Source organism: Dermacentor albipictus, chromosome 1, assembly GCF_038994185.2.
Source record: "Dermacentor albipictus isolate Rhodes 1998 colony chromosome 1, USDA_Dalb.pri_finalv2, whole genome shotgun sequence".
In the NCBI taxonomy this organism is placed as follows: Eukaryota; Metazoa; Arthropoda; class Arachnida; order Ixodida; family Ixodidae; genus Dermacentor; species Dermacentor albipictus.
The window spans coordinates 301,541,270-301,554,529 of record NC_091821.1 but is presented as its reverse complement, the minus strand read 5'-3'; the positions used below and the strand labels follow the sequence as shown (position 1 = coordinate 301,554,529).

Genomic DNA, 13,260 nt, shown 5'->3' with positions numbered 1-13,260 from the left:
GTCACAATTAAGGTTTCTTTGAGGACACCCTTCAAAAACGTATTGGTTAAACGGTAACGAATATTTTATTACCGTTTGCTTAATACAAACTATTATATTCATTTCTATACTTATGTGGTTCTTACAATGCATGGCACTTTGTAACTGTTCGCGTTAGAGCTAAAAGTAAAAGAAAATATGCCTGTTTTCGCTCTATAGCGCCGTGATACAACAAAACATAGCCAGAACAGAATATATAGCCAAAGACATGATGCATGGCTAGCGGTGCTTTGGTTAGCATAGTTAGCGGTGCATGGCAGGGTACTTTGCATACAAAAAGGCCCAGTTTCACCGGAAAGGGAAAGTATTGAACAATTACGGAAAGTAAGGATCGTTGTTCTGTGAGCAAAGGAGCGATTGATTCTTGGTCATTTGCGTTCGCGAAGGACGCAGCCCCTAAAGAACTTTGATCGGTTAGTATGAAGGCAAAAAGGTGACGATGAACACACATTGAAACCAACAACAAAGGCAGATTTACTTCTCAAAATATATACCAATACAAAATAACAAGGAAATCGACGAAATAGAAGAAACAGTGAAACGTGCGTAGCTCCTCTGCCAGTAAAGCTAGAGCGCGGCGTAAATCACACTATCACAAAAGCAGTCGAATACTCTGACGTAGTACGTGCAACCTTGCGTCGCTGTTGTGTACTTGCGGCGGGGTTCCTATCGCAACTGGGTTACCGACCACGTCTCTGTTGCCAGTCTCGTCCAGGCTTTCGTTCGACGTGCCACTAGCGCTGTTACACAATTACTCTAGGCCGCAGAAGAAGCCACAGACACGGCGCTAATGTGTAAGAAAGCGGCCGTTGAACAAGAAGTGAAGTCAACTATATAGTGCTGCAATGCCGCCTAGTAGGTATGGTATCTTTGAATGTGATAGTAGCGCATATAGACGAGGACAAAAGAAGGCACACGAAAGACACAGACACGGTGCTAATGGGTAAGAAACGACCCCTAGAACAACAGGTGAAGTCAACTATAGTGCTGCAATGCCGCCTTGTAGATATGGCGTTTCTGAGTGTGGTTGCATCGCACATAGACGAGGACACGAGAAGGTGCACGAAAGACACAGACACGGCGCTAATGGGAAAGAAAGGGCCCGTTAAACAGGAAGTGAAGTCAACTATAGTGCTGCAATGCGGCCTTGTATGTATGGCATATCTGAGTGTGGTTGTATCGCACATAGACGAGGACACGAGAAGGTACACGAAAGACACAGACACGGCGCTAATGGGAAAGAAAGGGCCCGTTGAACAGGAAGTGAATTCAACTATAGTTCTGCAATGCGGCCTTGTAGTTATGGCATATCTGAGTGTGGTTGTATCGCACATAGACGAGGACACGAGAAGGTACACGAAAGACACATACACGGCGCTAATAGGAAAGAAAAGGCCCGTTGAACAGGAAGTGAATTCAACTATAGTGCTGCAATGCGGCCTTGTAGGTATGGCATATCTGAGTGTGGTTGTATCGCACATAGACGAGGACACGAGAAGGTACACGAAAGACACATACACGGCGCTAATAGGAAAGAAAAGGCCCGTTGAACAGGAAGTGAATTCAACTATAGTGCTGCAATGCGGCCTTGTAGGTATGGCATATCTGAGTGTGGTTGTATCGCACATAGACGAGAACACGAGAAGGTACACGAAAGACACAGACACGGCGCTAATGGGAAAGAAAGGGCCCGTTAAACAGGAAGTGAAGTCAACTATAGTGCTGCAATGCGGCCTTGTAGGTATGGCATATCTGAGTGTGGTTGTATCGCACATAGACGAGAACACGAGAAGGTACACGAAAGACACAGACACGGCGCTAATGGGAAAGAAAGGGCCCGTTGAACAGGAAGTGAATTCAACTATAGTTCTGCAATGCGGCCTTGTAGGTATGGCATATCTGAGTGTGGTTGTATCGCACATAGACGAGGACACGAGAAGGTACACGAAAGACACATACACGGCGCTAATAGGAAAGAAAAGGCCCGTTGAACAGGAAGTGAATTCAACTATAGTGCTGCAATGCGGCCTTGTAGGTATGGCATATCTGAGTGTGGTTGTATCGCATATAGACAAAGACACGAGAAGGTACACGAAAGACACAGACACGGCGTTAATGGGAAAGAAAAGGCCCGTTGAACAGGAAGTGAATTCAACTATAGTGCTGCAATGCGGCCTTGTATGTATGGCATATCTGAGTGTGGTTGTATCGCACATAGACGAGAACACGAGAAGGTACACGAAAGACACAGACACGGCGCTAATGGGAAAGAAAGGGCCCGTTGAACAGGAAGTGAATTCAACTATAGTTCTGCAATGCGGCCTTATAGGTATGGCATATCTGAGTGTGGTTGTATCGCACATAGACGAGAACACGAGAAGGTACACGAAAGACACAGACACGGCGCTAATGGGAAAGAAAGGGCCCGTTGAACAGGAAGTGAAGTCAACTATAGTGCTGCAATGCGGCCTTGTAGGTATGGCATATCTGAGTGTGGTTGTATCGCACATAGACGAGAACACGAGAAGGTACACGAAAGACACAGACACGGCGCTAATGGGAAAGAAAGGGCCCGTTGAACAGGAAGTGAATTCAACTATAGTTCTGCAATGCGGCCTTGTAGGTATGGCATATCTGAGTGTGGTTGTATCGCACATAGACGAGAACACGAGAAGGTACACGAAAGACACAGACACGGCGCTAATGGGAAAGAAAGGGCCCGTTGAACAGGAAGTGAATTCAACTATAGTTCTGCAATGCGGCCTTGTAGGTATGGCATATCTGAGTGTGGTTGTATCGCACATAGACGAGGACACGAGAAGGTACACGAAAGACACATACACGGCGCTAATAGGAAAGAAAAGGCCCGTTGAACAGGAAGTGAATTCAACTATAGTGCTGCAATGCGGCCTTGTAGGTATGGCATATCTGAGTGTGGTTGTATCGCATATAGACAAAGACACGAGAAGGTACACGAAAGACACAGACACGGCGTTCATGGGAAAAAAAGGGCCCGTTGAACAGGAAGTGAATTCAACTATAGTGCTGCAATGCGGCCTTGTAGGTGTGGCATATCCAAGTGTGGTTGTATCGCATATAGACAAAGACACGAGAAGGTACACGAAAGACACAGACACGGCGCTAATGTGTAAGAAAGGGCCCGTTGAACAAGAAGTGAAGTCAACTATAGTGCCGCAGTGCCACCTTGCAGGTATGGCATCTTTGAGTGCGATTGTAGCGCATATAGACAAGGACACGAGAAGTCACACGAAAGATACAGACACGGCTCCGTGCCTCTGTCTTTCGTACGCCTTCTTGCGTCTTCGTCTATATACAAATACAAATAAATACAAATATGCCTTTATTTCCATAAACGCACAATTTATGGGGGATTTAAGGAAAAAGTTGCTCGCAGCAACTTGACGGGCCTTAAACCCGGTCTGAGGGCAGCAGCAGAAGGCACAGGCACTGATTTAGAACCGACAAAACAATACAGAAGCAAAAGAAAACAATGACAAGTTGGCTTAGACAGTATGCCAGCAAACAGAAATGCAATGAAAAAAAAAACGTTACAAACCATAAAAACTACACAGTCCACAGTGTACACTAGAACAACAAAAGCAGCGATAGAATCATTAACAAAGTAATCATTGTAGGAAAGAATAAGACATGATTGAGCCGTTGACAGAGGCTAATATCAAACGGAGATGTGTGACGACAGTCTACTTCAGAAAACAGTCACAAACAACAAATAATTCGTCTTCAAATATCACTGAAATGCTCATATAAATACGATACAGGACAAGAAGTGATATCTATGTTATTACACTTAAGCGTGTTTAATAGGCGTGGTAAGCGATGGTACAACATTTGAAGAGCATAGTTAGTGCGAGAATGCGGCACATACCAGTGTTTAGGTGACCGTGTACTGTATTCTGTTCTGTTTCTAATTAATTCTGTGAACGACGTGATGTATGACTGGCTTTGCTTTGCTTCTTTACGATAGGCTAGTAACAGCCTCAACTCCAACAGATAATGCAGTGTGAGTAAATTCAACTGTTTGAATTGAGGTGCAGTGTGAGCGTCTACTGGAGCATTACAGATGCTGCGTATTGCCTTTGCGATGCGCTACCATCGTACTGCAAGCCCCCATTATATGTCCTGCCTCATAATCTTATCTTGGTGCTGGCACGTAATACCTCAGAATTTAATTTTCCAAATCAATTCTTTCAAAGCAGAGGTGTTTAAGCTTCCCTGCCCGGGGCTTGGGAAGACTAGTTTGGTCAATATCTTATCTGCATGGCTCAGCAGAAGCTGTCGCATAAAATAAGAAATCGCTGTTTTGTCATAAATATCAACTAGCAGCGATAGGAAGGTAGCAAAAGCGACAGATCCAGCGCACTTTTTGGCACCTACGCTAAGCAAAAGTCTGTTGAGGCGTTATAATGAAATTCCATGCAAAAAGAAACATGGCGCATGCAGGTGTATTTTATTTCGCGCTACACGCAAGGAGCTGTTTTTCTCTCATTGCAGAAATGTATACAGCGAAGCTTTTTAGAGCGCAGCTAGGTGTCACTTCCTGCGCTTAGCGTCGGCGTCCGACGGCGTAACCGAGCGAAGGAGCCCAGCGAAGAATGAAAGAGCAAACGCCGAGCGCAGGGGGCGGGTTGAAATACGGCGATAGCGAAGGGAACGCGGGGAGGGAAGCGGAGAGGGAGGGGAGGGCATGGTGAAAGTGCGAGACGAAAGCGTTGTGCCGCGCAAGACGGGCGCTGCGGCGACGATCACTACGAGATGGCGCCAGAGTAGCGCGCCGTGGTCTGTTCACCGATGGCACATGGCGAGCGCGCCCACCGATGCCATATATGGGAACAAAGTGCAGCATGAGCGGAGGTCTGTCTGCGGCGGCTGCTGTGAATCGCTAACCCACACGCTGCCTCCCGCGAGCTCCCGATTAGCGAGGTGGTCGTGCCACACTTCGCTCCGTTTGCAATGTGCCGCGCGAGACGGATTATCCGCGCCTGCCAATATATCGCGATACGAAAACACGCATAAAGCTCAAATTTTGCCATATGGAGTACTGTAATCGTCGATGAATTTTTTTATATAAACTTCCTGCGGTTATGGCTTGGGTCGTCGGTTTCTCGCATGACATGCACGACAGAAAGGACCGACAATGCGGATCCAGTGAGTTTGCCTCTGTTCTGCTTAATTAAAGCCACATTGTATCGCGACATAAAATCTGCACATCTGATGTCGGCTCAAAGTGTGTCTAAAGCACACGGACACCTCTTAATGCAATAGCGTATGATATTTAGTTGCTTCTTTGACTTCCATAATTTCAAGTGGGTGAAGTATGTGCTACCCCATACCTAATCCATTTTGCATGTGCCACTGTGTACGTGTCCATTCTTGGCCATTAAGCCAGAACGTGCATGTGCCGCTGTGGCACACGGGGTATTAAATGGTTCAAATAATTGTGTTTACATATGTATCGTACTTCGTTGTGCATATACAGCTCTCATATAGATGTTGATGTGTGGCCTCTGATCCCGTTGTTGTCTTTAGTGTGCGACCTCTCCATTCTTTATCTGACAAACATTATACACCGCCTTAGTCCTCATGACATCTCTGCGTCTCAGATCGCGCATACGGCTGATTTTGGGTTTGGGCACAGCTTCTGAACGGTGTAGTGAATAAACATCGCACGGCATTACACGTTGCAGTGGACCAGCCTTCGTCAGAGTACAGGGCTGAATTGTGTGCTGAATTTAAAAAAAAAAGAACTTTATATATATATATATATATATATATATATATATATATATATATATATATATATATATATATATATATATATAACGAATACGCATTCCATTTGATGGCATAGCATTTAGTAACCGCTTCGCATCATATAGATTCCTACATGTGCGTTAAGTTTGCATGATTCTTTTTTATTCTCGTTTGGCTTAGCCGTAACGCGTTCTGCAGCGTTACACAGGCGCAAAAGGTATGCTGCCGCAATGCTGGTTTTCGATACGCTCAGTCTTACACGCGCTTTCTGCGCATGCGACACCACAGTGCCACAGTGCGCGCCAACGGTGCAACCCATGAGACCCATGCGACCGCGTTTGACACAGTCTCTAGGATAGACCCAGTTTTGATTACACCATGTCTGGAATTAGCCCACTTCACTAGACGGGAAATCGACCGGGCAGGCAAGCGTATTAAAAAAGGAATGAAGTCGAGAGAAAGGAATACATGTATCATACCAGCCTACCACTTGTGCCGTCTTTCTAGTGGCGCTAAACGAAGCAGTAACTCACCGCACACTAGTATTGTGCACACAGTCTGCCTAGAGCGCCACTGATCACTTCAAGTTCCCGTCCGTTTGCGCATCGTCTCTTTGCCCTTAACGAGGTCGAACGCTTGCCTCTTCTGCTCCTGTGAAGCCCTTTCTCTCCCGTCATGTCCCACTGCCTTCATTCTACTACCTTCTAGCTTTGTGCACGGTGACAAACTGTTCCCGGTTGCTCTGACGCAGGTGTAACAGTAAACTGCTGTCACCCTGGCTTCGTGCGCTCGGAAATCGCTGTTCGCAGCAGCGATATTCAGACGTGGCTATTCAACTTGCTGCTAAACTTCTACGGCAAGGTGAGTGCCCCTGATTGTTTTTCACGGGACAAATGTTCCCAATTGTGTGCCTCCTGTTAAGTATCGTGCCTTTCTGCTCATAATGGCTAAATGGTTATGCTACCATTTCCAATGGACAGCATAGGGGAAATCACTTGTACTTACTAATTGAATTAAAGAAATGATAAATTAATGGCAATGAGAGTGAACGAAAAAACAACTTGCCGCAGGCAGGGAATGATTCCATGCCTTCGCATTACGCGCGCGATGCTCTAACTAACTGAGCTACCACGGCGCCGTTTGCCCATCCACTTTCTTGGCTATTTATGTGTTACTTCTAGAACTAACCTTGGGAGTGTTAGCCAGGGCCGCCACTGGACGCGCTCCATGGGAAGCCGGCTACGCTGGAGGTCCTCTAGTATACATGGTCTCGACTGCACGACGCAAGTATGCGTGATTGGGGTTGCCGAAAGATCTGTTTTTATTATGTTACTTGTGACTTGAATTAATAAAATAATTAATAGAAATTGTAGAAGATCCAGCGCACTTTGCTGGAATCTACATACAGCGGAGCGTCCTTTAGATGCATAAAGAGTGCTGAAACCTATGTTTGGTCCGGTTCTTTTGCAATGTCAGTGCAAATTCACCCCAAATACTTTATTTATGTATCTCGAGAGCCCAGCACAATGTCTCATAAACAAAGCACCAATGTCTAATTTAGCGTTTCTTCACAAGTTTTAGTATTGGTCACTGCCCTGTTATCGCGCTGTGTCCTCGTGTTGCTCCTCGTCAAGCGCCAACGTTGTGCGGCTTCAGGCACAGGTTGAGGCTCCAGCATGTTTGGCAGCATGTCGAAGTCGTTCTTTCTCGGTTCCACACTCCCTTTGCGCCACTTCCGCTGTCGGTTCCTTTTAGTTCCGTCATATTTATCTATTTAGTCCTATTGATTCCATCCTATAAACAATGACGCAAAACAACGCCTCAAACAAACACGTATTCCCGCGTGTTCTGTGGACTACGCCAACAGGTGCACGCAAGGTAACCACTAGCAAGCTCAACACTCGTATATGAATAAACACTGCAGAAATTAGATATTCGGCGCCAACATCACCGCTAATTACCGTTTATTCAAACCAAATAGCGTACAAAGCTTCGCCTACATCGATTTCCACAGTGCGTGGGATCCGCATATTGTTTTTCCAGTCTCGACACTTCTACGGGAAAGCTTGGTTCACCGCTCAACGTAGCCGCGACATGGCACTGCGTTGTTACCGTTGCCTAAGAGCCTGACCCAGTGATGGCCGTAGGTAACGTGCATCTTCCACAAGCGCTTGGATCTTAAGTGGACGGAAGCCTCAACCGGTCAGCAGTCGACATGAGCAAGAGAGGCTTAGAGTATTGTTGCAGAAATGCATGCGTATCTCACGCACTGTGGGAATCGATGTAAGCGAAGCTTCGTATGCTGTTTGCTTTGGCTGTAGTAAGCGGTGATGTTGGCGGCAAATGTGCAATTTCGTCAGCATTTAGTTCAATACGAGCGTGATGAGTTGATGTTAAACTTTGTCATGCGTGCACCGCTGCTGTTTGTCTGCGTAGTGCACGGAACACGCAGGGAGACGCGTTTGCTTGAGGTCTTGTTGGGCGTCATTGTTCATAATCTCTGAGAGGGTTGAGCATAATCATTGTCTCACATGGCACATCACATCGTGGTAGAAGCAAGGTAAATATACCTGGTAGCGATGCTTCCATAGGAGCCCATACGTTCAAAACATGGCGGTCCATCGCCGGTTCATGGGGCTTAGCGCCATCTGTATGTGGTGGGAACACTTCCGGCGGAAGAAAAAATAACGTGACGCCATGTCCGTTAAAAGCAGAAGTGACGTCATTTTGTTTTCGAAGGCGCAAAATTTGTTTTGTTGTTCTTCCTTTGGAGCTATATTTTCAAATGCCCCGCCATTCGACTTGATGGGCGTTTCGAGCTTTCAGCGTGGAAAGCGATGCAGGAAACGGTCAGCCGTACGGTTGTCGAAATTGCATCCCTGCACAGAACATACTTCCTTTGGAGGCCGACGAAAGCTTTAGGTGTAAAGTGCTGATCCTATTGTCGGATGCCAAGCCCGTCGGCCAGCGCAGTCGCACGAAAACAACTGCACAATTATCTGGCGGTTGTAACTCACTACTTTTGACTGAACAGATTAAGAAGCAATGAAGCTACCCGCGTCACCAAATTCAGACAAACTTCGACAAGCAAGAAAGCACAAATTGTGAGGGGGGCGTATTTCAACAGGTGATACGAGTGCGCCTCTCTGCCCATTTCAAGACGTGCATTGCACTGCGAGTGATAGTGGCGTCAACGCCCCCTGTAGCTATGGGCGCTGAAAATAAATGCATTTATTAATAATAATAAAATAAACGTATTTTCCTAACTCATCACGAATATATAAAATTGACTAGGAATTTTATTTTCGTTGAATGAATCTAACTGTGTCTCGTTTGAATAAAAAACGCGTTTTTCTTTCCCAATGTTTGTTCCCTCCAAATATAGTCGCGCTTCATTCGCTGCTCCCATAACCCCCCATGCTGACGTCGGTGGCAATCTGTACTGAACCGCCCTTCGCCCGAAGCTTCGCGACCTATTTGAATCGACCTTGGTAGAAGTCTTAAAAGTTCAATTTAATTATGGGGCTGTGCATAATTCAATGAATTATTACAATTGTACGTATTCATTGTTCACCTACATTTGCGGTCTGCAGCACGTTTCGTTGCGTAGCGAAGACGTTCCTGTTCCACGCGAGGCGCTTCTTTCGGGTCTGGGTGTTCGCTGAGTGCGCGCTTTGGGGCCATTTTTCTGGCGCGCGCTTAACGTGCTCCGCCTGCACGCGTGGCCAGCACGCTGTTGTGACGCCAGCTCCAAACGCTCTTTTCGGGCTGTGGGCGATTGTAATGTTCATACACAGCCCAGCACGTGACCTCCATACCTAGCACGTGCACTTTAAAGCGAACGCTTTACTAACCTAGTGGAGCCGAGTTTCACCGTCACCAGCAATTTTACCTACGTTTGACCGCAGCTGCACCGTAGCCTTGGAAACGCATCACGTTACTCTCCGCACCGACCTCCGCCACCGCGTGCGCTAGCCGCCGCCGCCGCCGGCTTGGCGCATGTGCTTTCCGCAGCTTAAAGCTCCTAAAACTTTACCGCAGCTGGGTCGCCGCCTGACCACGTGACTCGCTGGGCGCCTTTCCGTCCTGTCGTCTTCTCTGTCTTTGTCCCTGCTATTTTGCGCTAGTCTTCTGAATAATGATGACACACCAGCTAGCCCAGCTTTCTGCCTTGATGGTTCCTAATGGCGTTTTTCACTGGTCGATTCGGAGCAGGATTTTTTGCTCCGCGGCAACGAATCCGAATTTCACTGGTCGATCTGGAGCGGGTTCGCGCGTTCCACTGGTCGTTTCGGATCAACTCGCTCCGTGCCGGATCGCTCTCACTTGCTCCGCCGCCGAGACGGGGATTCGGGCGGAAATAGAACGCGTCACACGGCGTCACTTCCGTCTTCAAGCGAAATCGGTACCCGGTCGGTACGCACAACATTGTGTTGGGCATAGTTTGCTGAACCGGTTTGTGTCACGTGCACGCAGACTTCCTGTGTGATCTCCCGCGGAGCGTTCGTGCGCTCCACTGGCAGACTCGGATTGGTGAAAGCCGAGCGCTCGCTCGAGGATTCAGGCGGCTGCTCCAGATCGACCAGTGAAAAACGCCATACGAGAAGCACCACGCTCGCCTAGTCAGCTCGCTGTCGCTGCAGCGCGCTCGCTTCCTTCGGCTGGGTGACGTAAGCAGAACGTCGCTCGATGCAGCCGCCCAGTTTCGTTATCGTGGACACTGAGAGTCTATATAAATTCCTTGTGGCACAGTTCCGTGGCTAATCACATTTTTCCAGATCCAAAGTTGATATGGCTTGTACGGAGCTTCAATTTCCCACTAACGATGAGCCCTCTGAAAATAAAGTCTACAAGTTAAAGGATTTTTACTGCGATAGAAATTATATGGACACTCGAGGCGAATTTCTGCCGTCGCCGTGAGGTTCCAGTGGGGGCGAGGACTTACGGAGTCGCCACCTGTCGGAAGCGCCTCCTTTGCGTATACTAACTCGGCGCGCACCTCATAGGTTTGGCTTACGGCGCTCGATACAAACACCACAGCGGCTGCTGCTTACGACGCGGCCGTGCAGGTGCCGTATCTTGAAAGTGATCTGCGATGCGGCCAAAGTGCGCGCCCGCACAGACTTCATCTTCAAAGCGATCTGCAATGCCTAGAGTGTGCGCGTAGTGCCGGTAGCTACGTATGCGCTGTGCGTTCGACGTTTCTTACGCGTTGAAGTGAGAGATACACGTAGGTGAATGCGACCGCTACTGCGGCCGCGATTCCTCGCTCCAGCGTTTTGACAGCGAGTTTCCGCGCTCATCGAGCGAGATGTGCTCATGTTTACCTGTTCGCGCGGGACACCTTGCTTGGCAATTTGTTTAAAACGCCTTGGCGGGCTACTTTGTTTCAATCCGTGATATAATGTGTAAACGCGACTGAACGAGGGCGTAGAAAGAAACAGACACACAGAGGCAGTACCGCTTACACATTATACCATCGTTCATTTAGTTGGTAATTAAGCGAATGTTTACAAGTTTATATGTCCACTAAAACTACTATCCTTACTTCCTTATCCTTACTAAAATAGAAACAATACAAAGGAAGGCCATTCGATTTATCCATAACAAATTTAGACGTGAAGACTCTCCCTCTAACCTTCTAGCAATGCTGGGCTCCTTACGCTCGAAGCACAAGCGAAACAGGCACGTTTGAAATTTCTTTATCAACTTCTGCATAATTCTTTGAAAATTGACATTTCAAATTACATTTCTTATTCACAAACACGACCTACCAGGCGCAAACACACAAACACCTTAGTAGAATATAAATGTAATAATAATGTGTTTAAATATTCCTTTTTTCCGGTTGCCATCCGTGAATGGAATATGTTATCGCCTCTTACCACTAACACAGAGTCACTGTCTCAGTTTGAATTAGAAATTGAAAAAATTGTTTAGCAAGTTAAAATTGTTAGTGCTATTATTGATCGTGCAAACCACCATGTACTTGTGCCCTGTGTATGTAGTCGGGTATGCACCGTAGAATACCTCAATTGCCATTTCTTACCTTTTTTTTGAAAGTTCGCATGTACTTGTGTTTGGTGTATACATTTTGTAGTAAAAATTGTTTATGTTTTAAAGTGCAAAACTGACGTTATACATGTATTCTAAAGGTGTTTATTTGGCAGAGCTCGGGAGCAGCGCAACGTCGACGGGCAGGGCAGTCAGAGCTTCCAAGCACGAGAGCCGTTGCTGAGCAGGAGCGCTCGACCCACTAGCGTTTAGAGCCAGTAGCGCTGAACCCACTAGCGTCTCTTCTACAATCTCTTCGCTACAACCACCCCCCGGGAGCGAGAAGGGAGCCGTCCCGCGACCTAACAGCTCGTCACGATGAGCGGGTCGTAGTAAGGCTTTAAACGGTCGAGATGGACAATGTCTCGTCCCCGGCGGCGCATGTCTTCAGATGGCTCAACTGGTTCAATGACATAGTTCACAGGAGATGCGCGTTCGAGAACACGAGAAGGGCCTTCATACTTAGGGACCAGTTTTGATGAGAGGCCAGGGGCAGTTATAGGGACTGAGAGCCACACGAGCGCTCCCGGATCGAAGGTGACCGTGGCAGTGGCGTCACCGCGAGTGCTCCTCTGGCGCTCTTGATCATCGGAAGTAAAGGCCCGTGCGAGGTCACGGCACTCTTCTGCATATCGGACCGTGTCAGAAATAGGGACGTACTCGGATGCATCCGGCCGGTACGGAAGAATGGTGTCGATGGTGTGCGAAGGGTGTCGACCATACAGCAAGAAATAGGGTGAAAATCCAGTGGTGCTCTGCGTAGCGGTATTATACGCGTAGGTGACGAATGGCAGAATGGCGTCCCAGTTCGTGTGGTCGGAGGCAACGTACATTGAAAGCATGTCGCCGAGCGTACGGTTGAAGCGTTCTGTGAGGCCATTCGTTTGAGGGTGGTACGCCGTAGTCGTACCATGAACAACGTGGCACTCTTTGAGAATCGCTTCAACTACTTCCGACAGGAAGACGCGTCCGCGATCGCTGAGCAATTCTTGAGGTGGACCATGCCGCAGGATGAATCGGCGAAGCAGGAATGATGCAACATCGCGCGCTGTAGCTGCTGGGAGAGCGGCGGTTTCAGCGTATCGTGTAAGGTGATCTACTGCCACAATGGCCCAGCGGTTACCAGCCGACGTCAGGGGAAGTGGTCCATACAAATCGATGCCAACGCGCCCGAACGGTTGGGTAGGGCAGGGGAGAGGCTGCAGGCCAGCTGGCGAGAGGTGGGGTGAAGATTTTCGGCGCTGGCAGTCGGGGCATGAACGAACAAACTTTTGAATGTAGTTGTACATTCCTCGCCAGTAGTAGCGTCGTCGGAGGCGCTGGTAGGTTTTGAAAAGTCCCGAATGCGCACACTGTGGATCAGAGTGGAACGAT

At 47.8% G+C, this 13,260-nt stretch overlaps 1 protein-coding gene and 1 long non-coding RNA gene across 12 annotated transcripts in view; one reads left to right on the top strand and one right to left on the bottom strand.

Annotated features, from left to right (window-relative positions):
* Positions 1 to 13,260, bottom strand: part of LOC135921236 (uncharacterized) — a 227,896-nt gene that overhangs the window by 25,389 nt on the left and 189,247 nt on the right. The window lies entirely within an intron of this gene.
* Positions 1 to 13,260, top strand: part of LOC135920875 (retinol dehydrogenase 12-like) — a 361,370-nt gene that overhangs the window by 341,836 nt on the left and 6,274 nt on the right. For all 11 annotated transcript variants that reach the window (XM_065455123.2, XM_065455124.2, XM_065455125.2 and 8 more), the window contains one exon: positions 6,584 to 6,693. In XM_065455123.2, the coding sequence (XP_065311195.1) occupies positions 6,584 to 6,693 (110 nt within the window). Of the gene's footprint in view, positions 1 to 6,583; positions 6,694 to 13,260 lie in introns of those variants that run through there.